The sequence below is a fragment of the Bos javanicus genome, chromosome 3 (assembly GCF_032452875.1).
Source record: "Bos javanicus breed banteng chromosome 3, ARS-OSU_banteng_1.0, whole genome shotgun sequence".
Lineage (NCBI taxonomy): Eukaryota > Metazoa > Chordata > Mammalia > Artiodactyla > Bovidae > Bos > Bos javanicus.
This window is the reverse complement of record NC_083870.1, coordinates 60,112,737-60,140,620: the sequence shown is the minus strand read 5'-3', so window position 1 is coordinate 60,140,620 and position 27,884 is coordinate 60,112,737. Positions and strand designations below refer to the sequence as shown.

At 34.9% G+C, this 27,884-nt stretch overlaps 1 protein-coding gene across 8 annotated transcripts in view; it reads left to right on the top strand.

The window, feature by feature from the left end:
* The window catches only part of PRKACB (protein kinase cAMP-activated catalytic subunit beta), a 142,214-nt gene that overhangs the window by 82,226 nt on the left and 32,104 nt on the right, over nucleotides 1-27,884 (top strand). For 4 of the 8 annotated variants that reach the window (XM_061411451.1, XM_061411448.1, XM_061411455.1 and 1 more), the window contains exons 2-6: nucleotides 6,843-6,904; nucleotides 9,280-9,408; nucleotides 23,329-23,427; nucleotides 24,424-24,506; nucleotides 27,663-27,789. In XM_061411451.1, coding sequence (XP_061267435.1) covers nucleotides 6,843-6,904; nucleotides 9,280-9,408; nucleotides 23,329-23,427; nucleotides 24,424-24,506; nucleotides 27,663-27,789 — 500 coding nt within the window. Of the gene's footprint in view, nucleotides 1-40; nucleotides 65-1,726; nucleotides 1,751-6,842; nucleotides 6,905-9,279; nucleotides 9,409-23,328; nucleotides 23,428-24,423; nucleotides 24,507-27,662; nucleotides 27,790-27,884 lie in introns of all 8 variants that reach the window. The other 4 variants (XM_061411449.1, XM_061411450.1, XM_061411452.1 and 1 more) reach the window with 2 other exon arrangements.

The following is a 27,884-nucleotide window of genomic DNA, read 5'->3' as shown; positions in this document are numbered from 1 at the left end:
TATGTTATTTAATCTGTTCAATTTATTCTTTTTGATCAAGCACGCAAATCATCAGAAGCATCTGGTAGGAATCCAATTTTTACAGAATAATTCTGTTGGTTTATTGCTCTAAGTTAGATTTTTATGAGGTATTTTGTGACCAGAATATTTTATGTATTAGCTTACTGAAATTTTTTGTACAGCATGTATGTGTGTGGGGGGTATACTTAAAAATAACAGATACAGAGCTCTAAAGAGGTGGGTGTTTGAAGTAGTGATGGTAAAAGACAAACTATTACACTTTACTTGATTTATACTTCCTTGAGGTTTTGAAAGGGATTGTACTGTTATTTGTTGATAGAAGTTGGTATTTTCATAGGTAATTTACCTTCATTCCCATCCTATTTTGTGCTTTCTGACATACACTGAATAACTCAAATAGAATATGCTTTTATTTAGGTAAAGAATGAAAATGAAAATAATTTAATTACAAAGAGATTAGGGAGGGAGGTCCATGAATTATAATTTGCTTAGTAAAAAATTTTTTAACTTATTATAAGAAAAGATACTAGTAAGAAACAATTGCTTATAGTACCAAATACTTAGTCTTTCCCTAATAGAAAATTTTAGAGGGACAGCTCCTTCTTCTGTTCCCTAAATGTATGCCATCAGGATTTAAAATATTCAGACCTGCAATCTCCAGTGGTATTCCTGCTTACTCTATCTGGTTCCCCTCATTCTTTAGCAAGTTATCTTGCCTCCTGTTTCCCAGGAGTAGAGTATAGCAATTGCGAATAACAGTTTATTCCTGTTCCTTCCCACACATTGTAAAGAGTTGCTGTGGTAAACAGCTACCTGCCTGATTGGGCACTTTCTTGCTACGCATTCACTTGCCACTGCTGCTGTACACCTTTACCCTGTCTGCAAGTCTGTTGCCATTTCCTGAATAAACCATGCTCTTTCCTCCATGCCTTTTATTCAAGATCATCCCAGCCTGTCCTTCTCCTCAACTTTATCTGCCAGAGGAACTGTTTATCCTTCAGGATTCAGCACAAATGCCACATCATCTTTTATGACTTAACTTACTACCCAAGAATTTCCTCTTTTGCACTAGACTAGCACCTATAGATTTCTTAGTTGTAATCCTTGTCACATTCCATTACAGTGGTTCATCTATCTCCCCTTTAGCTTCTCATCTGCTTAATAGTAGCGATATGTTTATGCTTTATTGTGTTCCCCAATTGTGACTCAGTTTCTGGTACCATTGAACAATGCTCTACAAATGTTAAGAAGATGGTTAAAACAGCACCAATGAAGACACTGTTTGTCTGGAAGACATTATTTGTCTCTCAGAAGGGACTTAACGAAGTATTACAGTTCAGTGTCTTTGCCTACAGTGAAGTTTTGAATAAAGAACAAAAGTCCAGAGAGAGCACTGCAGTGGTTATAGGATGTATATTTAAATTTAGTATTATTAGTGCAATTGCTATGAGGAGTTAAACTTTTAGTTGTGATCTTAAGGAAAATTAGAAAATTAGTATTGATGTTGGCACTAAACACTTATTATTGATTTTGTTTCCTTACCATTTAATCCTAAAATATTCTATTTGAATATATTCAGTCAAATAATTGTTTCTACATTAATACTTTATTCTGTACAAAATATTCTGTGAAAATGTGTATAGGTGATTTCATGCTAACATGCTGTCCTGTGTCATTTAATCATTGTTTATTTTTTGGATACAAGCTTGCTCGTCTTCAGAAGTATCTGGTAGGCAACTACTTTTAATAAAACAAATGTTACCTTTCAAGACTTTTTATTTGGTTGTTTGCAAGTTGTTATGCTATTAATATAGTTATATTTTTATAAAATATTCTGAGTTAATAAAATATTTTAGTTGAAAGAAATGGCTTATTTAGTTTTGTGTTGAGTTTTATCTACAGAAATGATTTATATTATAGTTTCTTATATGATATTTTAGAAACAACATATAGTACTGTGAAATAGTGTACATGGTACACTTTATATATATACAGGGTAGCACAAAACTGATAAGCACACACCACTTAAATTAAATAACCCAGGTTAATGAAAGGTTTTTGGAAGATAATTATGCTATTGTAAATTTTGAAAAAAAAAAAAACAGCTAATATTTTAATTGGGTATTTACCCTAGGAAGTTTATATTCTATTTTGTCCTATTTTCTGTTTCTCTTCTATTTTCTGACACCCATTAAAAGAAGTTAAATAAAATTGTCTTTTTACTGCAAAAGAGGGAGGTGACATTTATCTCATTACAAAGAAAACTGGAGAATTCACTGTCTGGAGTAGTTGTAATTTGTACCATAAAAGATTTCTAAACATTTCTTATAAAACGTGAATGATAACCTCCTTTAAATGTTGCATAACAGCATACTGTAACTAACAACATGCTCTTTTTATAATAGGTAGCAATCTTGAATCTAGCAGCAACACAGAACCAAAAACTGCCTAATAAATAAACATACTACCTATAATTAGTGAAACATTGCAGAATTATCTGAATAACATAAAATATTTCATACTTGATTTTCATAACATGGAATATTCCATACTTAAATTTTTAATAAATTTTCCTAATGTTTAAAATGAACTCAAATTTTTAACAATAGCCTATGTGTAAATATATTCAAAAATACTTTGAGGGTGGTAAGAATTAAGTTTTTTTTAATGTACTTGTGGATGTTCATAAAAATTATCACTTCCTTCATCTCATGAATAGGGGTAAATATTTCTACAAATCAACCCTAGGTGAACATATATATTCATTTGGTATGCTCACTTCTTAAACTGAGAAGAGAAAAGAGAAAAAGAGAAAACTTTATTTGGAAAATAAATATAATTGAAATATATACTTCTGGGAAGAAATTGAGTTAATTTTTGGTGTCTTCATTTTTTTTAGCACCTAGTTTGCTCCATTATTGACCATTCCCAGGTAGGTCAGGTGGTAAAAAAATCCACCTGCAATGCAGGAGGCCCCAGTTCGATTCCTGGGTCAGGAAGTTCCCCTGGAGAAGGGATAGGCTACCTACTCCAATATTCTTGGGCTTCTCTGGTGGCTCAGACCATAAAGGATCCGCCTGCAATGCGAGAGGATTGGATTCAATCTCTCCATTGGGAAGATCCCCTGGAGGAGGGCCTGGCAACCCACTCCAGTATTCTTGCCTAGAGAATCCCCATGGACAGAGGAGCCTTGCTGGCTACTGTCCATGGGGTTGCAAAGAGTTGGACACGACTAAGCACAGCACACAGAACAAAATATATTTGCAGAAAAATCCTTTGTTGAGATGATTTTTCCTAAGGAGAGTTAGGAATCACTGTGTTTTTAAATAGGTATTTATGATTACTAAGAAGTATTAGAACCAATTTTACAGCATATATGTATGTCGTGTTAAGTCACTTCAGTTGTGTCTGACTCTTTGTGACCCTATGGACCTTAGCCCTCCAGGCTTCTCTGTCCATGGCGTTCTCCAGGAAAGAATACTGGAGTGGGGTGCCATGCCCACCTCCAAGGGATCTTTCCAACCCAGGGATTGAACCCATGTCTCTTGTGTCTCCTGTATTGGCAGGCAGATTCTTTACTACTGCACCACCTGGGAAGCCCATAAGCCATATCTACATTTAAACTTAATTAAATCATTGTGATATCCTGCTACAGCCACAGGCTTTGGAGCTCAACACATGTGAGAGCTTCCTGGGTGGAGCTAATGGTAAAGAATCCGCCTACCAACACCAGGAGACACAAGAAATGTAGATTTGATCCTAGGGGTTGAGAAAATCTCTTGGGGTAGGAAATGGCAACCCACGCCAGTATCCCCTAGAGAAGGGATACACTACCCACTCCAGTACTCTTGGTCTTGCCTCATGGCTCAGCTGGTGAAGAATCTGCCTGCAATGCAGGAGTCCAGGGTTCAATCCCTAGGTTGGGAAGATCCCCTGGAGAAGGGAAAAGCTACCCACTCCAATATTCTGGCCTAGAGAATTCCAAGGACTGTATAGTCCACGGGGTAGCAAAGAGTCGGACACGACTGAGTGACTTTCACTTTCCATTATTCTTGCCTGTTAAGTCTCATGGACAGAGGAACCTGGCAGGCTGCAGTCCATAGGGTTGCAAACACTCCGAACGACTGAAGTGACTTAGCACACACACACCATCAGTGGTTATAAGCTTTAAAAATAACTGAAGATAAACATTTAGAAAGTTAAGTTTACCACTGTTTAATAAAATGCAAAGCAAATATATGTGTCTCTAGATTACCTATTGTTTTAGAATTATTCCTAATCTAGCATGTTGTGAAATATTTTTTGTTTATATTTATAAAATATATATTTTGGTTAACTAATACTTTTACAAAGAGTTAACTATGTCATCTTTGTATCTAAATAGTCCACATATAAACTAGAGATTTGTGTATGTGTATATATATACTTATGTAACAAAAAGTGTTTCAGGAACAAGATTGTCTTTGTGGAACTATCTAATGACATTATAATTAAGGCTTATCCTTACTCTAAAAGGGAATCTCTTTATATGTTGAAATAATTTGTAAAATTCAACATCTTTAATTCACATAGTTTCTGATAATTTTTATAAAAGGCCTTTATGAGAATTGTTATTTACTTTCTACAGTATTACTTGACAGTAAACTCAGAACACTGATGTATTTCAAAGATTTTCCTAAATATCCTATTAGTGCATGAAATTAAGCAGTACTTAAAATTTCTCCTTTAGTTTATTCACCAAGCAGGAAAAAGGAAATTTTCCTTCAACTTACCATCTTTGGCAAATACTGCCAGTCCTTCCTTTGACCAGTTACTTTTTTTAACTCAAGATCCAATTAGCAAAAAGTGACAGGAGAAGCTGAAACAGGATGTTAGGGATTCTTTTTTCTTTTCCTGATTTTCTTCCATGTCTCCAAATTATCTATACTCATGTAGGCATCTGGAGAGTTTATACTGCAATTTGATATGCAAAAAGTTCTATAGATAGAAGATAACTAAAAATATTTTTCAAAAGAAATCAGGGGTATATTTTGGGAATCACAAGTTGTTTCTTAAAAGCCACAGTTGCATTTAGCAATAAATTATGTTTTTAACTTACTTTGTAGCTGTCATTTCCAAGTCAATGCCATGTGCAGATATATCTGTTTTATGCAAAAAAGAAAAGAAAAATTTTTCAAAACCACTCTTCTTCCATTGTAACTAGTACATTAAGTTTTAGAAGTAGGATGACTTGAACCTTCCTAAAGTCAAAGAAAATGTAATAATTTTCCACGCCCCAAATCCACCCTTGGGAGAAATTAGATCATATGTGCATAATTAGGTGCAATTATTTGATTCATTGTTTTGGTGAATGAGATTTTTATACAATGGGAAGATTCTAATTTTAAAAATTATTTTTCTCATTTCCTAAAATAGGCATTTTGAGAGTATTTTCCAGCAAAATACAAGTGACAGTTTATATAAAGTAGTAAAATACTATCTTCAGACATGCACACTAGTGAGTGTTACATAAAACTAATGTCTGCTTTTGGTGCCTCTTAACACCATTTTGAAATCTCAAAGCAAATGTCAACAGGCCTCTTGATTAACAGTGTTTTGCCAAAGGTACTTCATCAGGGGAATGTATATCTTAAATATCTTACTTAAATAGTAGTTTAATAATACAGTATCAGTAGATGATCTTATTAAATTATTTGTGAACCCCTCACTTGAACTTTTAATTTTGTCTTTTTATCATCCCTTTCATCATTCTTATAACTTCTGAATTAAATGCCGATGTGCCACTTTTTTGCCCTTTACTGTTTAAACACTATTTAAATACTATTTTCTTGTTTCTTTATAGATTCAGATATCAGAGGAATATTGGGAACTCTCCCTTCCCCAAAAAAGAAAGACTAAAAGATTTACTTCTTTTATAGTTACGTTTTTATCTCAAACTTAACTATGGGAACAATGATAAATTTTGTTAATGCCATTTTATATCTCTGGAACTTTTTTCCTATTCGTTTCTAAAACCCTGAAGTTCTTTTGTAAACAGAAGTCACTGTTAATAGCTTTGTGGGAAGACTATGAAAAAGAATTCTTTTAAGTGTTTCATCATTTAGCAAATCTAAAACTTCAAACCACAGCTCAATAAAATAATGTGACTATTATTGATCACTATATAACCATCTGATTTTGAATTACTTTACTTTAGTTTACATTATGAATTAAGCATTCAGGCATTTAGTTTTGCTCCCAATTTAGAATGAGATTTTTAAGCTGTTTGGGTTTTTTGGTTGTTTTATTTTTAAGTCTTTGTGGCTATTCTTGTGTTAGTCTGTGATTTTCCCTCTTTCTCTCTACCTTTAGTAGAGAGGATACAAATCTAATAATGTAAATCCTTATGCCTGAAAACAGCCCTTTATCAAAGTCAATTATTTTTGAAATTCCATAAATGAATAAATTCACATTCTATAGATGTTTTCACTTCTTATGTTTAAAGGCTCTGTTAATATCTGGTGGCTTTTTTTTACAATAAGTATTTTTCCCTGTATTTCTAACATTTTTCATTATTTTCAGGAACCATATTTTTATTATTAGATTATTCAAGGTGACCTTCATATAGAACAGAATTAAATATTCTTAGAAACTTGAGAAAATGTTTGCTTCTTCTTTAAAGAAACTAAATAGCTCTCTAGTATACCATGGTTGTGAATATATGTTTCGTGACAACCATAGTTAACCTAAGTCTATGTTTTTTAAGCAAGTATACTTATGTGTATTTATATATATGTAGTATGGATATTCTTACAAGTCAATTTTTTTTAATATATTTTCAGTGAAAGAGTTTCTAGCCAAAGCCAAAGAAGACTTTTTAAAAAAATGGGAAAATCCTGCTCCGGTAAGGAACATTTAAAATTTTCTGTGATTTAAAATCTCGCTTTAAGTAAAATCATGATACTTGCCTAAATAACTTACTATTTTGGAAAACTTAATTTCCAAGTAGCATCAATAAATATAAGCTGAATGTAAGAATTTTGTTATAACATTAGGTTTTGATTCATTACTAATTTTATGTATACCTAAATTGGAAAAGGAACTAATTTCCAATATAATACCCAATGGTACATTTTGATACTAGTTCCAAGTTCCTACAAACTGTTTATAGTTTCTGATAGTAATTTTGATTTATGTCTTTGATAGAATATTTATTATTTTTATGAATTATGACAGTAGGGATCATATTGTATAGTTTCAAATTCTTAATCACAAATACTTGGCTATTGACAACATACCAAGTACACAAAGATTCATAAATGTTTTGATGGGTTAAGTTCAATATAATTTAAGTACTTTAGATCTTAAGATCTAAAAACTGTATATAAGAAGAACCATCTATACTTGACAAAAACTTTTTTGAATCTATTTTTATAAATAATTGATGACTTTAAGTAGCAGTTTAAATTTTAAAAACTTTTTTCCTAGCATAAAAATCCTTTTCAAATATTTTTTTACTAAAAAATATTTAATTCTAGGTAAAATGCTTTGTTTTAAGGAGATGCTATCATTACCAAGATGTAGAGCATGAGCCATAAAACACAGTCACTCTGATGATTAAAAGAAGTTAGACGTTGTCTAATTTGAAACATTAAGGGAGGTGAGGCTGCTGCTGCTGCTAAGTCGCTTCAGTCGTGTCCGACTCTGTGCGACCCCATAGACGGCAGCCCACCAGGCTCCCCCATCCCTGGGATTCTCCAGGCAAGAACACTGGAGTGGGCTTCCATTTCCTCCTCCAATGCATGAAAGTGAAAAGTCAAAGTGAAGTCGCTCAGTCGTGTCCGACTCCTAGCGACCCCATGGACTGCAGCCTACCAGGCTCCTCCATGGGATTTTTCAGGCAAGAGTACTGGAGTGGGGTGCCATTGCCTTCTCCAGGGAGGTGAGGAAGATGTCATATTTGTATGAAAAGCAATGACTGGCAGAAAGAGATATTCTGTTGTCTATTAATAATGTTTATTTTCATTATTAATTTGGGAATTTTATTAAACATTTCAATCCATTGTTGATAAAACCAAAAATTAAATATTAATCCATAAAATTAATTAATTCAAACAGAATTATAAGGACTTTTTCTTTCTGTATTGATACAGAATCTCATAGCAATTTAAAATTGAGAAATAGGAATGAATACAAGTTTTATAAATAAAAACTTAGAGTCACTTGCTTTCTCCTTAATGATTTACTAAGAAGCTCTGAGCAAAGGCAAGGTTTGATTTGCAAAAGATTAAGTTCAACTACAGTGAATTCCAGTAGCAATTCAAATTCCTTACTTATAAAAGAATCATATTGCATCATATATTTCTTAAGCTTAATGCTATACAGACTGGTCCTTGGAATTATTTTTTCCAAGATTTTCATGAAGACATTTATAATGAAAACCTATTAAACAAATGGGTCAGCAATTACTGTTTGATGCTATTAAGCGCATAATTTGTTCCCTGTAATCTTCATTCTGTTGTGGCAGCAACAAATTCAGTAGATTGATGCCTCCAATTTTTTGCTTCTATGCTATAGTTAAAGCCAAACAAAGACATTTTGCTTGTAACAAAGCATCTATTCAAGGAGAAAAAGAGACTGATTATTGTTCTGGGATTCCAACTTTTGGTTATCTTTGTGGGAGTGAGGAATTCTTTTTACCTTATTGTTACTTTTTAAGGTAATACAGGGTTATTATCACATAAGAGAGAGAAAATTATTTGGATCTCTCATGCTGTTATTATCTAGTTTATATAAGGATAGAAAGACATAGAAAGGATAGTAAGACACTGCTTTCTTCAGAGATAACTGGTGAAATGACTGATGCTCAGCTTATCTATTCATTACAATTTTTTTGCAAATGCACTGTGTGGCTTCCATGATTACATACTTCTGGTCACTTTTTAATTACCAAAATATGTATCTAATTTATTATAAATCCAGTACTATGAATTCATATTGGAATGTGACCTTTTATATTTCAACTGAGGATCTTATTTCCTCACATTACTATTACTCTTTGTTTATGATATAAGTCTCTCCTCAAATGTAAGATCCTTTCTTATTCAAAGGGAAAAACAGAATCAATAAACTGGAATTTCTGTAGTCTTTTTATATTATTTTTAAATGGATAGTTATAAATTGTCTATTCTGATAATATATTATTAAGTCTATTATAGTTATCATATTCTTCTTATGAATACTTCTAATTATAAAATATATTTTTTCCTGTATATTTAGAATAATGCTGGGCTGGAGGATTTTGAAAGAAAAAAAACCCTTGGAACAGGTTCATTTGGAAGAGTCATGTTGGTGAAACACAAAGCCACTGAACAGTATTATGCCATGAAGATCTTAGATAAGCAGAAGGTTAGTGTATTTATTTGTCTGGTTTTCTTTTGGAATTTTTTAAAACTTTTTTAAATTTTAAATTGAAATACAATGCTGTTACAATGTTGTGTTAACTTCAGGTATACAGCATAGTGATTCAGTTTTATATGTGTTATATATATTTTTTTCTTTTTTAGATTCTTTCCCATTACAGGTTATTACAAGATATTGAGTATAGTTCTTGTACTATACAGGTTCTTGTTGGTAATATATTTTATATTTATTAGTGTGTATTTTTTAATCCCAAACTCTCAGTTTATCCCCCAGCTTTCCCCGTTGGTAACCATAAGTTTGTTTTCTATTTGCTTTCTATGTCTGTGAGCCTATTTCTGTGTTGTAAATAAATTCATTTGTATTATGTTTTTAGATTTCACAAGTAAGTAATATAATGTGATACTTGTCTTTATCTACCTTGCCTACTTCACTTAGTGTGATAACCTCTAGGCAGAACATAGGCAGAACACTCTTTAACATAAATTACATTAATATTTTTTGGCTCCATCTCTTAGAGTATTGGAAATAAAGACAAAAATAAACAAATGGGACTTATTTAAAGCTTTTGTACAGCAAAGGAAACCATAAAATAAAAAGACAACCTACAGAGTGGTAGAAAATATTTGCAAATGATGTTTGACTGCCAAAAATTAATTTCCATAATATATAAATAGCTTATACAGCTCAATATATATGTTTATAAAATCCGATCAAAAATAGGTGGAAATGTAAATAGATATTTCTGAAAAGAAGACATACAGATGGCCAATAGGCATGTGAAAGGATACTCAGTATTTCTAATTACATATTCAGAACCAGATCAGATCAGTCGCTCAGTCGTGTCCGACTCTTTGCGACCCCATGAATCGCAGCATGCCAGGCCTCCGTGTCGATCACCAACTCCCGGAGTTCACTCAGACTCATGTCCATCAAGTCAGCGATGCCATCCAGCCATCTCATCCTCTGTCATCCCCTTCTCCTCTTGCCCCCAATCCCTCCCAGCATCAGAGTCTTTTCCAATGAGTCAACTCTTCGCATGAGGTGGCCAAAGTACTGGAGTTTCAGCTTTAGCATCATTCCTTCCAAAGAAATCCCAGGGCTGATCTCCTTCAGAATGGACTGGTTGGATCTCCTTGCAGTCCAAGGGACTCTCAAGAGTCTTCTCCAACACCACAGTTCAAAAGCATCAATTCTTCGGCTCTCAGCCTTCTTCACAGTCCAACTCTCACATCCATATATGACCACAGGAAAAACCATAGCCTTGACTAGACAGACCATTGTTGGCAAAGTAATGTCTCTGCTTTTGAATATGCTGTCTAGGTTGGTCATAACTTTCCTTCCAAGGAGTAAGCGTCTTTTAATTTCATGGCTGCAGTCACCATCTGCAGTGATTTTGGAACCCAGAAAAATTAAGTCTGACACTGTTTCCACTGTTTCCCCATCTATTTCCCGTGAAGTGATGGGACCGGATGCCATATTAGAGAAATGAAAATATAAAATGCAATGAGGTATCACCTCACACTGGTCAGAATGGCCATAGTCAAAAGTCTACAAATAATAAATGCTAGAGAAGATATGGAGAAAAAGAATCCCGCTACATTGTTGATGCAGCCATTATGTGTAGAACAGTATTCAGTTCAGTTCAGTTGCTCAGTCGTGTCCGACTCTCTGCGACCCCATGAATCACAGCACGCCAGGCCTCCCTGTCCATCACCAACTCCCGGAGTTCACTCAGACTCACATCCATCTAGTCAGTGATGCCATCCAGCCATCTCATCCTCTGTCGTCCCCTTCTCCTCCTGCCCCCAATCCCTCCCAGCATCAGAGTCAGAACAGTATTAAGGTTCCTTAAAAAACTAAAAATGGAGATTCCATATGATCCTGCAATCCTACTTCTGGGTATATATCCAGAGGAAACCATAATTTGAAAAGGCAGATGCACCCCAATGTTCTTTGCAGCACTATTTATAGTAGCCAAGAAATGGAAGCAACATAAATGTCCATCAGCAGATGAATAAAGATGTGGTATATATGTACATGATGGGGTATTTACTCAGCCATAAAAGTAATGAAATAATGCCATTTGCAGTATCTAAGTCTAGGATGGACCTAGAGATTATCATACTAGTGAAATAAGTCAAACAGAGAAAGAAATATTACGTGATATTGTTTATATATGGAATCTAAAGCAAGGATATTAGTATATTCATTGTTATTTACCTAAAGAGTAAATTTCCATTTTATCAGCTGAATTATTAAACACATGCACTAGAATGACTTACATTGACACCAGGCTTCAACAGTACGTGAACCGTGAACTTCCAGATATTCAAAATGGATTTAGAAAAGGCAGAGGAACCAGAGATCAAATTGCCAACATCCGTTGGATCATCAAAAAAGCAAGAGAGTTCCAGAAAAATATCTACTTCTGCTTTAGTGACTAAAGCTAAAGCCTTTGACTGTGTGGATCACAACAAACTGTGGAAAATTATTAAAGAGCTGGAAATGCCAGACCACCTTACATGCCTCCTGAAAAACCTGTATGCAGGTCAAGAAGCAACAGTTAGAACTGGACATGGAACAACAGGCTGTTTGCAAATCGGGAATGGAGTATGTCAAAGCTGTATATTGTCACCCTGCTTATTTAACTTATATGCAGAGTACATCATGAGAAATGCTGGACTGGATAAAGCACAAGTTGGAATCATGATTGCAGGGAGAAATATCAATAACCTCAGATATACAGATGACACCACCCTTGTGGCAGAAAGTGAAGAACTAAAGAGCCTCTTGATGAAAGAGGAGAGTGAAAAAGTTGGCTTAAAACCCAACATCCAGAAAACTAAGATCATGGCATCTGGTCCCTTCACTTCATGACAAATAGATGGGGAAACAGTAGAAACAGTGATAGGCTTTATTTTGGGGGCTCCAAAATCACTGCAGATGGTGACTGCGGCCATGAAATTAAGAGACACTTGCTCCTTCGAAGAAAAGTTATGACCAACCTAGACAGCATATTCAAAAGCAGAGACATTACTTTGCCAACAAAGGTCCATCTAGTCAAAGCTATGGCTTTTCCAGTAGTCGTGTATAGATGTGAGAGTTGGACTGTGAAGAAAGCTGAGCACCGAAGAACTGTTGCTTTTGAACTGTGGTGTTGGAGAAGCCTCTTGAGAGTCCCTTGGACAGCAAGGTGATCCAACCAGTCAATCCTAAAGGAAATCAGTCCTGAATATTCATTGGAAGGATAGATGCTGAAGCTGAAACTCTGATACTCTGGCCACCTGATGCAAAGAACTGACTCATTTGAAAGGACCCTGATGCTGGGAAAGATGCTGGGAAGACAGGAGGAGAAGGGGTCGACAGAGGATGAGATGCTTGGATGGCATCACCGACTCAGTGAACATGAGTTTGAGTAAGCTCTGGGAGTTGGTGATGGACAGGGAGGCCTGGCGTGCTGCAGTCCTTGGAGTCACAAAGAGTTGGACACAACTGAGCAACTGATCTGAACTGACACCTCCAGATGATTTTATTGTCACATTTAACTTGCATTCCTATTTATTGTGACTATATGGCACACAAAGGTAATAGTTTGAGTGTATGCGGATTGTATCGCTGATCCTGTTCACACTGTTCACTGAACTCAGGGTAGGCAAGGCTTTAGCTAAGAGGCTGGAAGAAGACACGAGCAGCTGTAAGAATTGCAGACACATTTATTCTCTCCTGGCTCACACAGTGGCCATAGCATAGCCTCTCCTCTGGCTGACGCAGCAGTCATAGCAGCAGCTACCATATAACCATAATGTAGCCATAATGTAGCCAGAACATAATCTCACATAACATAATCATGATGCTGCCCTAGAGTAGCTGCAAAGCAGCAGCAGCCAGTGCTTTCATGTGAAGCTCATACAGGCATACCACACAAAATTGCCAGTGACCAAGCAAGTATCTTATAATACGCATGAGTAGTGCTATAAGTTATCTCAGCTGTTATTAATGCAGCAAAGTCATTGTTGACAGATCATAGGGCGAGAGGGCTAGAGAGCATGGGGTGAGAGAGCCTGACTGGTGCCATCTTGTTAATTTCCCCACGGGGATATATTATTATTTCAATAATAATTTATACATAATCAGATTAGATCAGATCAGTCGCTCAGTCGTGTCTGACTCTTTGTGACCCCATGAATCACAGCACGCCAGGCCTCCCTGTCCATCACCAACTCCCGGAGTTCACTCAGACTCACGTCCATCAAGTCAGTGATGCCATCCAGCCATCTCATCCTCTGTCGTCCCCTTCTCCTCTTGCCCCCAATCCCTCCCAGCATCAGAGTCTTTTCCAATGAGTCAACTCTTCGCATGAGGTAGCCAAAGTACTGGAGTTTCAGCTTTAGCATCATTCCTTCCAAAGAAATCCCAGGGCTGATCTCCTTCAGAATGGATTGGTTGGATCTCCTTGCAGTCCAAGGGGCTCTCAAGAGTCTTCTCCAACACCACAGTTCAAAAGCATCAATTCTTTGGCTCTCAGCCTTCTTCACAGTCCAACTCTCACATCCATACATGACCACAGGAAAAACCATAGCCTTGACTAGACGAACCTTTGTTGACAAAGTAATGTCTCTGCTTTTGAACATGCTATCTAGGTTGGTCATAACTTTCCTTCCAAGGAGTAAGCGTCTTTTAATTTCATGGCTGCAGTCACCATCTGCAGTGATTTTGGAACCCAGAAAAATAAAATCTGACACTGTTTCCACTGTTTCCCCATCTATTTCCCATGAAGTAGTGGGACCGGATGCCATGATCTTCGTTTTCTGAATGTTGAGCTTTAAGCCACCTTTTTCACTCTCCACTTTCACTTTCATCAAGAGGCTTTTTAGTTCCTCTTCACTTTCTGCCATAAGGGTGGTGTCATCTGCATATCTGAGGTTATTGATATTTCTCCTGGCAATCTTGATTCCAGTTTGTGTTTCTTCCAGTCCAGCATTTCTCATGATGTACTCTGCATATAAGTTAAATAAACAGGGTGACAATATACATAATAGGTTTGTATATATTTTCTAACAAAATACTGAATTCTATATGTAAAGAACAAGCATCTCTATTACATTTTGTCTTGTGGAGAAATTCAGGGACCAATTACTAGATCCTTAGATTGAGGTAACAGAAATTTAGTGATTTATTTTATGACTTATTTTAATTGACAGTTGAAGCCTTGTTGTTTAACATGATTGAGTTGTTTAATTTAAAATGTAAGTTAAGCAGGGAAAAATTTGAAAACCTGCATACTGTAATAAGTATCAAATCTTTATGTTGTACATATCAAACTAATAATGTTATATATCAGTTATAGCTAAAAAAATAATTAAAAATTAAATTTGAATATTTATAATATATTGCCACTACCTAATGAATTAGAAGGTCTTCGCAGGTGGCTAAGTGGTAAAGAATCTGCCTGAGATGCAAGAGATGTTGGTTCGATCCCTAGTACAGGAATATCCCCTAGAGTAGGAAATAGCAACCTTCTGCATATTATTGCCTGGAAAATTCCATGGACGGATAAGCCTGGAGGGCCACAGTCCATGGGATTGCAAAGAGCTGGACATGACTGAGCACGCACAAATGAATCAGAATGTCTGAATTATTCATGCTTTAAATATTAAGCTTCTATTTTTCTAGTAATCATGATTGAAGGAAAGTAAAAGAAAAATGGCAAATCTTGATTTGTTATCTTACAGACGTTATGTACCCAAGAATGACATTTTGGCTTATTGGAGTATAGATAGGAAAATATGGAGGAAACAGTACTTAGCTAGTAATCAGGGTTATAGATGGTGGATAAAACTAGTAGTATTCAACAGAAATACAATGTGAGGCACATATGTCATTTTAAGGTTTTTAGTAGCTCCATTTTTAAAAAAGTAAAAATTAATCTTAATTAATAGAACTTTATTTAGCCTGAGGTATCTAAAATACTATCACTGCCATATGTAATTAACATAAAAATTACTGAGGTGTTTTGTATTCTTTTTTTCATATCAAGTTCCAAAATCTGATGTTTATTTTACACTAACAGTACATTGCCCTTCAACTTGGCACCTTTCAAGTGTTAAATAACCTCATGTGGTTAGTGGCTACCATGTTGGACAGCACAACATTAGACTGGTTTGAGGTTTCAGTCCAACCTCTACTTTAAAACAAAAACAAAATTAACTTCTAACATGAAAAGGAGTAATGACTTAAGTCTCTAAAATTAAATACACTCATACACACATTTGTGTATCTTTGTCTTCTGCCCTCTTTCACATATCTTTTCTAGCTATGCTTCTTGAAAAAATAGTTTAATCACCCTGCCCACTAACCCACTTCCTTTTAATCTTTAACCCACAACAATTTAGCTGCCTTCTTGTTTATCTCCTACTTCTTGCTACTCCACTGAAATAACATTACCATGGGTCACCAATCCAGTGACTTAATCACCAAGTCCAGTGGACTCTTTTTGCTCATCTTATGTGACTTTTTTAGAGCCTGTGACTGTACAGACTGCTGTCTTTAAACCATCTTGTCCCTGGACTTTTGGAACCCTATGCTCCTGATTATACTGTTTTCTCTCTGGGCTCTTCTTTTTCATGTGGTTTTTCATATTTTGTTCTGTTTTTTTTTTCTTCTGTCTTATCTGTAAAGACTGCTAATCTCAATCTCTGGACTATCCACTCTTTCTACTTCATGTTCTGTATGCTTTCCCTGTGTACTCTTGTCCAAGCTTCAACTCATCCTTGAACTTTCTGCTCCTGATTTGTATAATCTGAGCATGGAGCTCTTAGAGAGCCATCTCAACTAGTTCTTAACCTAATTATCTATATGAGATAATTGGATCTGAGACAGGATAAGTGACTAGTATACTTGTATTGCTAGCACAACAACAAAATGTTTCAAATCTGTTTGTTTGAAGCATAATAGACCTAAAATACTATATTAGTTACAGGTGTACAACATAATGATTTGATATGTGTATACATTATAAAATGATCACTACAATAAATCTAATTACCATCTGTCACTGCACAAAGTTATCATAATATTATTGATTATAGGTGGCTCAGTGGTAAAGAATCCACCTGCCAATGCAGGAGACGCAGGTTCAATCCCTGGCTCAGAAAGATCCCCTAGAGGAGGAAATGATAACCCGCTCCAGTATTATTGCCTGGAAAATCCCATGGACAGAGGAGCCTGGTGGGATACAGTACATGGGATCGCAAAGATCTGGACTTAATTGACCAACCAAGCACAGCACCATGAGCACATTTTCCGTATGGTGTACTTTATACCTGTGACTCATTTATTTTGTAACTCTTTCTTTTGTAAGCTCTTAAAGTTTGTATCTCTTAATCTCCCTTACCTGTATCACTCATCCACCAAACCCCCTCCACTCTGAGTTCTCTGTATCTATGAGTTTGTTTCTATTTTGTTTTGTTTGTTCATATGTTTTTTAGATTCAACATATAAGAGATATCATAACAGTATTTTTCTTTGTCTGTCTGACTTATTTTACTTAGCATAATACCCTCATACCCTCAAAGTCCACCTATGTTGTCACTAATGGCAAGATTTCCTTCTTTTTTTATGGCTGAGTCAATCCCATTTTATTCCATCTTCTTTAACAGTCCATCTATTAATGGACACTTAGGTTACTTCCATATTTTGGCTATTATAAATAACACTGCAGTTAGCATAGAGGTGCATATATCTTTTTGAATTAGTGTTTTTGTGTTCTTTAGAAAAATACTCTGAAGTGGAATTGCTGGATTATGTAATAGTTCTAATTTTTTTGCAGAACCCCATTACTGTTTTCCATAGGGACCTTACCAGTTTATCTTCCCATCACCAGTACAGGAGGGTTCCATTTTCTCCATGTCCTTGCCAACAGTTGTTATTTGTGTCTTTTTGATAATAGCCATTCTAATAGGTATATGGTGTTAGCTCATTGTGATTGTGATTTGCATTTCCCTTTTGGGGCTCCAAAATCACTGCAGATGGTGATTGCAGCCATGAAGTCGGAAGACACTTGCTCCTTGGAAGGAAAGTTATGACCAACCTAGATAGTATATTGAAAAGCAGAGATACTACTTTGCCAACAAAGGTCCGTCTAGTCAAAGCTATGCTTTTCCAGCGGTCATGTATGGATGTGAGAGTTGGACTGTGAAGAAGGCTGAGAGCCGAAGAATTGATGCTTTTGAACTGTGGTGTTGGAGAAGACTCTTGAGATCCCCTTGGACTGCAAGGAGATCCAACCAATCCGTCCTGAAGGAGATCAGTCCTGGGTGTTCACTGGAAGGACTGATGTTAAAGCTGAAAATCCAATGCTTTGGCCTTCATTGGAAAAGACCCTGACGCTGGGAGGGATTGGGGGCAGGAGGAGAAGGGAGCGACAGAGGATGAGATGGCTGGATGGCATCACCAACTCAATGCACATGAGTTTGAGAGAATTCTAGGAGTTGGTGATGGACAGGGAGGCCTGGCGTGCTGTGATTCATGGGGTCACAAAGGGTCGGACACAACTGAGCAACTGAACTGATAATTACTGATATTGAACATTTTTTCATGTACCTGTTGACTTTGTGTATGTCATCTTTGGAAAAATGTGTTTTTGAGTCCTCTGCCCATTTTTCAATCTGATTGTTTTTTGATATTCAGTTGTATGACTTTTTTGTATATTTTGGGTATTAACCCTTTATCATATAATTGTTTGCAGATATTTTCCTCATCTAGTTGGCTGTCTTCTTGTTTTGTTCATAGCTTCCTTTACTGTGCACCAGCTTTTCAGTTTGATGTAGTCCCATATGTTTATTTTTGTTTTTGCTTCCCTTGCTTGAGGAGACATATCCAAAAAAATATTTCTGAGACAAGTATCAAGAACATACTTTCTATATTTTCTTCTAGGTGTTTTATAGTTTCAGGTCTTACAATAGTCTTTAATCTATTTTGAGTTTATTTTTGTATATGGTATGAGAAAATAATCCACTTTGATTCTTTTGCTTATAGCTGTTCAATTTTCCCAACAGTATTTATTGAAGAGACTGTCTTTTTCCCCATTGTAGATTCTTGCCTTGTTCATTGGTAGATTAATTGACCATATAAGTATGGGTTTATTTCTGAGCTTTCTATTCTGTTTTGTTGGTCTGTTTGTCTTTCTGTATACCAGTACCAACTGCTTTGTTTACTATAGCTTTGTAGTATACTTTGAAATCAGGAAGCATACCTGCAGCTTTGTTCTTTTGCAAGATTGTTTTGGCTATTCAGGGCTGTGTTTACAAATAAATTTTAGAATTATTTATTCTAGTTCTGTGAAAAACACCACTGGTATTTTGATAAGAGATTGCATTGAATCTGTAAATTACGGTGGGTAGTATGGCCGTTTTAATAATGTTAAGTCTTCCAATCCATGAGCACAGTGTGTCTTCCCATTTGTTTGTGTCATTTGTAGTTTATTTCATCAATGTGTTTTCATTTTCCAAGTACAGGTTTTTATCTCCTTGGTTAGATTTATCTGGATGTTTTACTTTTTTTTTTTTTGATGCAATTGTAAGTGAGACTGTTTTGATTTCTCTTTGTGATAGTTTGTTTTTAGTGTATTAAAACACAAAATATTCTTATTTATTTTATATTGTGAAACCTTACTAAAATAATTTATTAGTTTTAATACGTCTTTTGTGGCATCTAAAAACATTAAATGTTTAGCTGCTGCTGCTGCTGCTAAGTCGCTTCAGTCATGTCTGACTCTGTGCGACTCCATAGACGGCAGCCCACCAGGCTCCCCTGTTCCTGGGATTCTCCAGGCAAGAACACTGGAGTGGGTTGCCATTTCCTTCTCCAATGCATGAAAGGGAAAAGTGAAAGTGAAGTTGCTCAGTCGTGTCCGAATCTTAGCGACCCCATGGACTGCAGCCCACCAGGCTCCTCCGTCCATGGGATTTTCCAGGCAAGAGCACTGGAGTGGGGTGCCATTGCCTTCTCCGTAAATGTTTAGCAGGGGGAAGTAAAAATGTGGGATTGTTAGAATGCATTAAAATTTAAGAGATGATTGATTTAAGTAACTATATATATATATATTTCTATATATAAACCTACTTGTATCCACAAACCAAAAATCTATAATACAGACACACAAAAAAGAGGAAAGAATCCAAACATAACATTAAAGATAGATATCAAATCACAAGGGAAGTTAGCAAAAGAAGAAAGGAACAAAATAAAACCTGAAAACAGTTACCCAAATGGCAATAAGTACATACCTATCAATAATTACTTTAAGTGTAAATGAACTAAAAGCTGAATGGATTAAAAGAGAAAACAAAACCTATGTATATGTTGCCTACAAGAGACTCACTACAAATCTTAAAGACACACACAGACTGTAAGTGAAGAGACGGTAAAAAAAAAAAAAAAATATGCCATGCAAATGGAAATGAAAAGAAAACTGGAATAGGAATATTTATATTAAGACAAAATAGAGTATAAAACAATGACTATAATAAGAGGCAAAGAGGGAATTACAAAGGGGGTTAATCTAAGAAGAAGTAATGACAATTATACATGTATATGCACCTACCATGGGAGTGGAGAAGAAAATGGCAACCCACTCCAGTATTCTTGCCTGGGAAATCCCTTGGACAGAGGAGCCTGGTGGGCTGCAGTCCATGGGGTTGCAAAGAGACAGACACAACTGAGTGACTGAAGAACCATAGGAGCAGCCAAATACATATAGCAAATATTAACAAACATAAAGGAAGAAATTGATTGTAACATATTAATAGTAGGGGACTTTAATATCTCACTTATATCACTCAATTGGAGTGAGACAAAATCAATAAAGAAACACTGGTGTGAACTGATACATTATACTAGATGAATTTAATACCTATATACAAAAAATTCCACCCCAAAGTAACAGAATAAACATTCTTTTCAAGTGCACATGGAAATTCTCCAGGGTAGATTAATGCTGCTACTGCTAAGTCACTTCAGTCATGTCCAACTCTGTGTGACCCCATAGACGGCAGCCCACTAGGCTCCACCATCCCTGGGATTCTCCAGGCAAGAACACTGGAGTGGGTTGCCATTTCCTTCTCCAATGCATGAAAGTGAAAAGTCAAAGTGAAGTCGCTCAGTCATGTCTGACTCTTAGTGACCCCATGGACTGCAGCCTACCAGGCTCCTCCGCCCGTGGGATTTTCCAGGCAAGAGTACTGGAGTGGGTTGCCATTGCCTTCTCCAAGGATAGATTAATGCTAGGCTACAAAATAAATCTTAATAAATATAAGAATGTTGAAATCATATCAAGCACCTTTTCTGCCTACAATTATATGAAATGAGAAATCAACTACAAAAAAAGTGCAAAAAACACAAACAACATGGAAGCTAAACAGTGTGCTACTACACAACCACTGGGTCACTGAAGAAATCAAAGCGGAAATGAGAAAATACCTGGAAACAATGAAAATGAAACACAATGATCCAGAATCTGTGGGACACAGCAGAAGCATTTCTAAGAAGGAGGTTTACAGTGATACAAGACTGCCTTAGGAAACAAGAAAAAAATTTCAGACAACCTAATCTTACACCTAAAGGAACTAGAAAAAGAAAAATAAACAAATCCCAAATTTAGTAGAAGGGAAAGAAATCATAAAGATCAGAACAGAAATAAATGAAATAGAGACTCAAAAAAAAAAAAAACACGGTAGAAAAGATTTCTGAAACCAAGAGCTGGTTCTTTAAAAGATAAATAAAATTAATAAGAACTTTTAACCAGACTCATCAACTAAAAAAGAGAGAAGACTCAAATAAAATCAGAAATGAAAAAGAAGTTACAACTGACACCACAGAAATACAGAGTATCACAAGAGATTACAATGCTAATAAAATGGACAAACTATAAGAAATGGAAATCCTAGAAAAGTACACTCTCTCAAGCTTGAAATAGGAAGAAATAGAAAATATGAACATACCAATTACCAGTAATGAATCAGTTAAAAAAAAAAAAAAAAAACAACTTCCAACAAACAAAAGTTCAGGACCAAATGTCCTCACAGATGAATTCTACCAAATATTCAAATAAGAGTTTTCATCCATCCTTCTCACACTATTCCAAACAATTACAGAGGAGGGAATGCTTGTGACTTCTTTGAATGAGGCCACCATCACCCTGATATCAAAACCAGTGAAACTACTCTGTATATTATGGTGGGTACGTGTCATTACACATTTGTTCAAACCCATAGAATGTACAACACCAAGAGTGAACCCTGATCAAACTAATGGAGATAATAATGGGTCAGTATAGGTTCATTGATTGTAGCAAATGTCCACTCTGGTGAAGAATGTTGATAATAGGGGAGGCTAGGCATGTGTGGGGCAAAAGATACATGGGAAATCTTGTACTTTATGTTTGATTCTGCTGTGAACCTGAAACTGCTTTAAAAAAAAAATAAAATCAGTCTATGAATAAAAAGTAAGCACAAAGCAACAATAATTCTCCAGCTAATGTTATATAATTTATTGTAATAAGTATGGACTAATAGTGATTCAGCCACTTCATATTTTCAGGTAGGAAAAAGTAGTGAGTTGCAGTATCTCCAGTGTCACAAAGCTGGTTGAATAGAAGGTCTAGACTAAAACACAGGTCTTCTGACTCTCAGTCAACTATTCTTTACTCAGCATTATTTTTATACTGTAATTTTATATCCTAATAATGGACAGTGTCTTTGATTACCTTTTTTTATACAAAGACTTTAAAGAATTTTTTGTTTTTGGCTGTGCTAGGTCTTTGTTGCTGCACTCGGGCTTTCTCTAGTTGTAGTATTTGGGGCCTACTGTCTAGTTGTGATGCACGGGCTTCCTGTTGCCGTGACTTCTCATTTCGGAACACAGGCTCTAGAGTTGTGGCGCATGTGATTAGTTGCTCCAAGGCATGTGCAATCTTCCTGGACCAGGGATCAGTGTGTCTCCTGCATTGCAAGGCAGATTCTTAACCACTGGACCACCAGGGAAGCCCTTTAATTACCTTTCGTATTAATGTTCAATTCAGAATAGAACCTCTTTTGGTATAAAATAACAGTCTTCAGTAGGTCAAGATAAGTTGCTTTCCCTGCTATGGACCTGATTGATTAGACTATCCAGTGGAATAGATCAATTGATCAATCCTAAATGACCTATTTGTTATAAAGACAGTCATTTTTGTCAATAGTTTGTGGCTATGCAAATTGAAGTTTTAGAATTTGTTCTTGTATTTATTCAGATATAATGATATTAACAGATTGTTCATTTTTACCCACTTTTTAAAAATCATTGACTTTTCCTTAATCTTTAATTTTCTTGCTTATCTTCTCAAGATTTAAAATCAATACCTACTTATTACAGTTATTTGTGCCAGTTCTTTTAGTGGCCAATAAGTCATTAAGACCCAAGTATTGTCATATATTAACTTTTTAGGTAATTTATTATGAACCTCTTTCTTCATAGCTCTTGCTTCTTAACTGAAAATTATATTTGACATTCTGAAGACTAAATTTTAAACCCCTGTTAGGTATTTCATTTGAATCTGATAATTCTCATTGGTAGTTATTATTCTTATTATCTGTATTTAAATTGGCAATCCTGCTTCTGCAAGTTCATTATTATATGGAAAATTTTCTTCTTTTAAATTATAGCAACTTTCCTGAAACCCCCTCCCACCTCCCTCCCGATCCCATCCTTCTGAATTGTCCCAGACCTGTATTCATGTCGATGTATGGCAAAACCACCACAATATTGTAATTAGTCTCCAATTAAAATAAATTAATTAATTTTTTAAATTATAGAAACTTTTAAATTTTGTTCAAATACATTAAATATATCTTTTCCTCTCAATTACAGGTTGTTAAACTGAAGCAAATAGAGCATACTTTGAATGAGAAAAGAATATTACAGGCAGTGAATTTTCCTTTTCTTGTTCGACTGGAATATGCTTTTAAGGTAAATTTTACTTCTATCAAAATAAAATATTTTCAACTTCATATTTTTTAAAATATGAAACTGTAGTAGGATTCTAATCTATATGATAAAGCTGGAAAATATGGATAAACAAAAAAGTAATATATTTAGATTTTATGTAAGTCCTGTTGTGCTTAAAAACTTAGCTGACATTTGAAAAGGTTTTTACTGTTCTTGAGGAAATTGTTAAAGATAATGTGTAATTTTTCATGAAATGGTATTATAAGATCAAGTATTTCAGTTTATTAAAATTCATAGTGACATCTTATTAAGCATATCTTACACTCATACAAATGGATACACCCACATAGCTTCTCCTCTTGAACCTTTTCTGCTGCAGTCTCACCGTCTTCTTTTACTTGTAATTTGTGTTCTAGCCTCTTCATTTATTGAAGCAAAATAGTCTTTGGCCCTCTGCTCAAGCACCTTATAAAGTTGCAAAAGATTTATTCTTTAAGTTGGCAGCTTTTCAGCTATTTGGGATGATACTTGGCATCTCTCTACCAGTGGATTAATATGGAACATTTTAACCTTTCTCCTTTGTCCTCTTTTATTCGTTAAATCAAGTGAAGACCTGTGTATTTAGAATGATGTTCAAAATTATTAATCTCTCTGACCTTATTTAGGTGCATAAAATGTAAATATTATTTTTCAAATTATTTTTAAACTTTTGCTTACACTATAGCATTAAGTCATTACCCCAGTGTTTAATTGTTCAAGAGTTAAGTATTTCCTGTAAGAGCAGGAACAGCAAAAATCCCAGACCAATCTGTGGCAAGAGTACCAGGGAAAAAAATAAGTGCCCCAGTGTACAAAAGTGAGAGCATGTTCCATTTATTCTCTATTTCCTGATGTTAGTAATCTATCAGAGTTTTAACTTGTCTTTTTCTAATTGTACATGGTGTCATCTTAAAATATTTTCATGAGAAATAATCTAAGTTTCATAGTTTTGATTTATTTATTCTTTTTACTTAATAGGATAATTCTAATTTATACATGGTTATGGAATATGTTCCTGGTGGTGAAATGTTTTCACATCTAAGAAGAATTGGAAGGTTCAGGTAACTAATACTTTATGCTTCTCAAATACTTATATGCTGTGTGTTTGTTTTAAACCAAATAAGTTTTTGTCAATGCTAAAAATTTATTTCATTTAAATTAGTAATATTTTAGCTATACAAACATTATTGAGTTTTAAAAGTTAACTAAAAACACCATTATAGCAGTGTAAATATTCTAGCATTAGTAGGTATCATGAGGGTCCATTATTTGAAGAATTTCCAGGTACTGTAAAAATTAATTGAATTTAAACTAATATTTAGTGAATAAATATTAGTAATATATCTCTGAGGAAAAGGCTTATGTAAGTATGAAGACAAGTAAGAAATATATTAATAAATATATAGAAAAGATAATCATAGTATCATGGTGGTAAAATTATGAAAGTTCATTTTGCACAAATTTATTCTCCTAATGTTGCCATGTTGAGTTTTAAACACATGTATGTAACTTACACATATCTATATGTATAAATATGTAACAAACATATGTATATACATGAACATATGTATGTTTTAAACATATGTATCAGTTTTAAACATATGTATATAATTTTTTTAAAAAGCAGTAACTTACTAAGTTATTGCTAATAAGGTCACACAGTTATTAAAATAGTTTTTAGATTCTATTAGCTTTACCTGTGCATAATACTTTGTAAACTCCTACTATTCATTAATAATCACATTTAGAATTAGGCTAAAACCAAGAGCAAGTTCAACTTCACTCAATATACTATATATTGATATAATTAAAACATCAGTATGAATTCAGATGACTGAAGATGATAATTCAATTCATATTATAAAAATATGAATTGAGATTAGCATGAGATTATATTCATAATAGGCCAATATGAGAGTTATTTTAGCTTCCTGAGGCCTAAACCACAATTCATTTATTAACCTAATGTATAGGGCATCCAATATGTGTCAAGCACTGAGCTAATGCAGAGTAACTTCTATTTAATGATTTTTGTTTTAACTCCCTGTTGTCCTGTCTTACACTCCTTGTCCAGGCAGTCCAGAATTGCCCTATGATAATTTTAAGTTTAACACTGAATTACCATACCTAAGCCTGTCTTCAAAAAATAGTTTATCCATTTTCCGTGACTACTTCCTTTCTTTGCAACTCCCCACACTCTTCTTTCTTTAACACTTGATAAATAGGAAGGCCAGTGGTTGGCATAATTCGCACAGAGACACTATCTTTCTAACCTTTCACACATTATTTATACACTTGAAAGGTTGTTAACTCCAGCCTTAGAAACTTTGAGACAAGACTGAATTATTGTTGAGCGTAGCATTAATCAGAATCAATGGAGTCGTTACGATTCTCTACTTACATAGTAGCTGTCTAGACTTAAAGCTGCTACAGCATTAAACTATCCTTATAGAAATATTTTGCTCTTACGTTTCAACAATTTGATTAAAAGTCTGTGTAATGTTTATGTACCTCCAATCAAATATTAATGTGGACATAAATACAAAATGCTGAGTGCATCTTATGTTTATGATGATAAATATAAGATAAAAGTAGATCTTATACAAACAGGCATATTAAGAAAATAGGAAGGGACTTCCTAGGTCAATCGTTTCCAGAATTGGGGATAAATGTTTCAATTACCAGGGTGATTTTTCCAGTCTCCTTTACAGTATTCTCATTTCTTGTCATAGGACATGTGTTGTAGCTTGTTACCGTGTTGTGATAGGGCTGAAAATGGAAGGATATTATAAAATATTGCCACAGAAAAGTTTTCCTTCTCATATTCATTCATTAATTTAACAAATATTTGCTGAGCACTTGGTATGTATCAGGCTAGGACCTTGGAAATGTAGTACATGACAAGCAAAAGGAACAGCATATACAATCTTTTTTTTAGAATTCCTATTTCTGGTGCTACCAAATCAAACTCCTATGAACCATCTTGAGGGAAATTCTATTCATAGTTAAGGTTGTTCATTGAGGACACAAATCTGAAAGTCATTGCAATATACTAGGAAGATTAGCAGAATTCAAATGAAGATGAACCAGAAACTCAAACTGGAAAATCAGTACATCCTTTTGGAATAATACTTAGAATGTGGCATCAAGATTACCCTAATCTGTCAGTTAATCTGTGCTTCCCTGGCAGCTCAGTGGTTAAGAATTCACCTGCCAATGCAGGAGACTTCCCTGATAGCTCAGTTGGTAAAGAATCCACCTGCAATTCAGGAGACCCCTATTTGATCCCTGGGTTGGGAAGATCCCCTAGAGAAGGGAAAGGCTACCCACTCCAGTATTCTGGCCTGGAGTATAGTCCATGGGGTCACAAAGAGTTGGACACGACTGAGCAATTTTCACACACACACATCAGTTCAATCCCTGGGTCAAGGAGATCCCCTGGAGGAAGAAATGGCAACCCATGCCAGTATTCATGCCTGGAAAACCCCATGGACAGAGAAGCCTGGTGGGCTATAGTCCATGGAGTTGCAAAAGAGTTGGACATGACTAAACAACAGAAGCAGCAACAAATCAGTTAATCTAATCTATGCATCCAGAATTGTGTGTATTTATGTAAATATACAGATTATACCTATGTTTAGATATTTGTAGAAACATGCATAGTGAAAGATTTGGAAATTCAAACACCAGGATTGAATCTGATTTCTGAATGAGATTATTAGTATCTTTATTCTTCGTTAATATTTTATGGCTTTTTTCCTATAATGAGCATATATCCCTTTTGTAATAGTAACAGCATGGGTATAATGGCTTAAATCTGCAGATAAAAGCAGAAATTCTTTAAGTACTAGAAATTTATGGGAAAGGTATATGGAGCTTATCAACAACAGCAATGGCCCTGATAGACAATCTAACTGGTGCTTTTCATTCTTAGTATCTTGTAGTATGGCCAACAATAATTTAAATTACAATGGCAATCTGAGAGTTATAGTTTTCTTCAACATATGCTGCTCACTAAGCATATAAAAGCATTATTTGAAGATGATTTATAGATTTAAAAATATTTGGAAACTAACAAGATTCTTTACATATGTTTAAAAGAAAAAAAGTATCTTTTGCTCCCAAAATGCCTCTACCTCATGTTATTTTTTGTGTAATCTACTAGTTACTATATGTTAACCCATTTTACCAAAAATCAATGTTTTGTTTCTTCGTAGTGAACCCCATGCACGGTTCTATGCAGCTCAGATAGTGCTAACATTCGAGTACCTCCATTCACTAGACCTCATCTACAGAGATCTAAAACCTGAAAATCTCTTAATTGACCACCAAGGTTATATCCAGGTATGACTTGAACACATTATGTGTAATTTATTTGAGAACATACTAGGTAAGAAGTTATATATTTTTAACCACAACTACCAAAATTGGATTTTTTT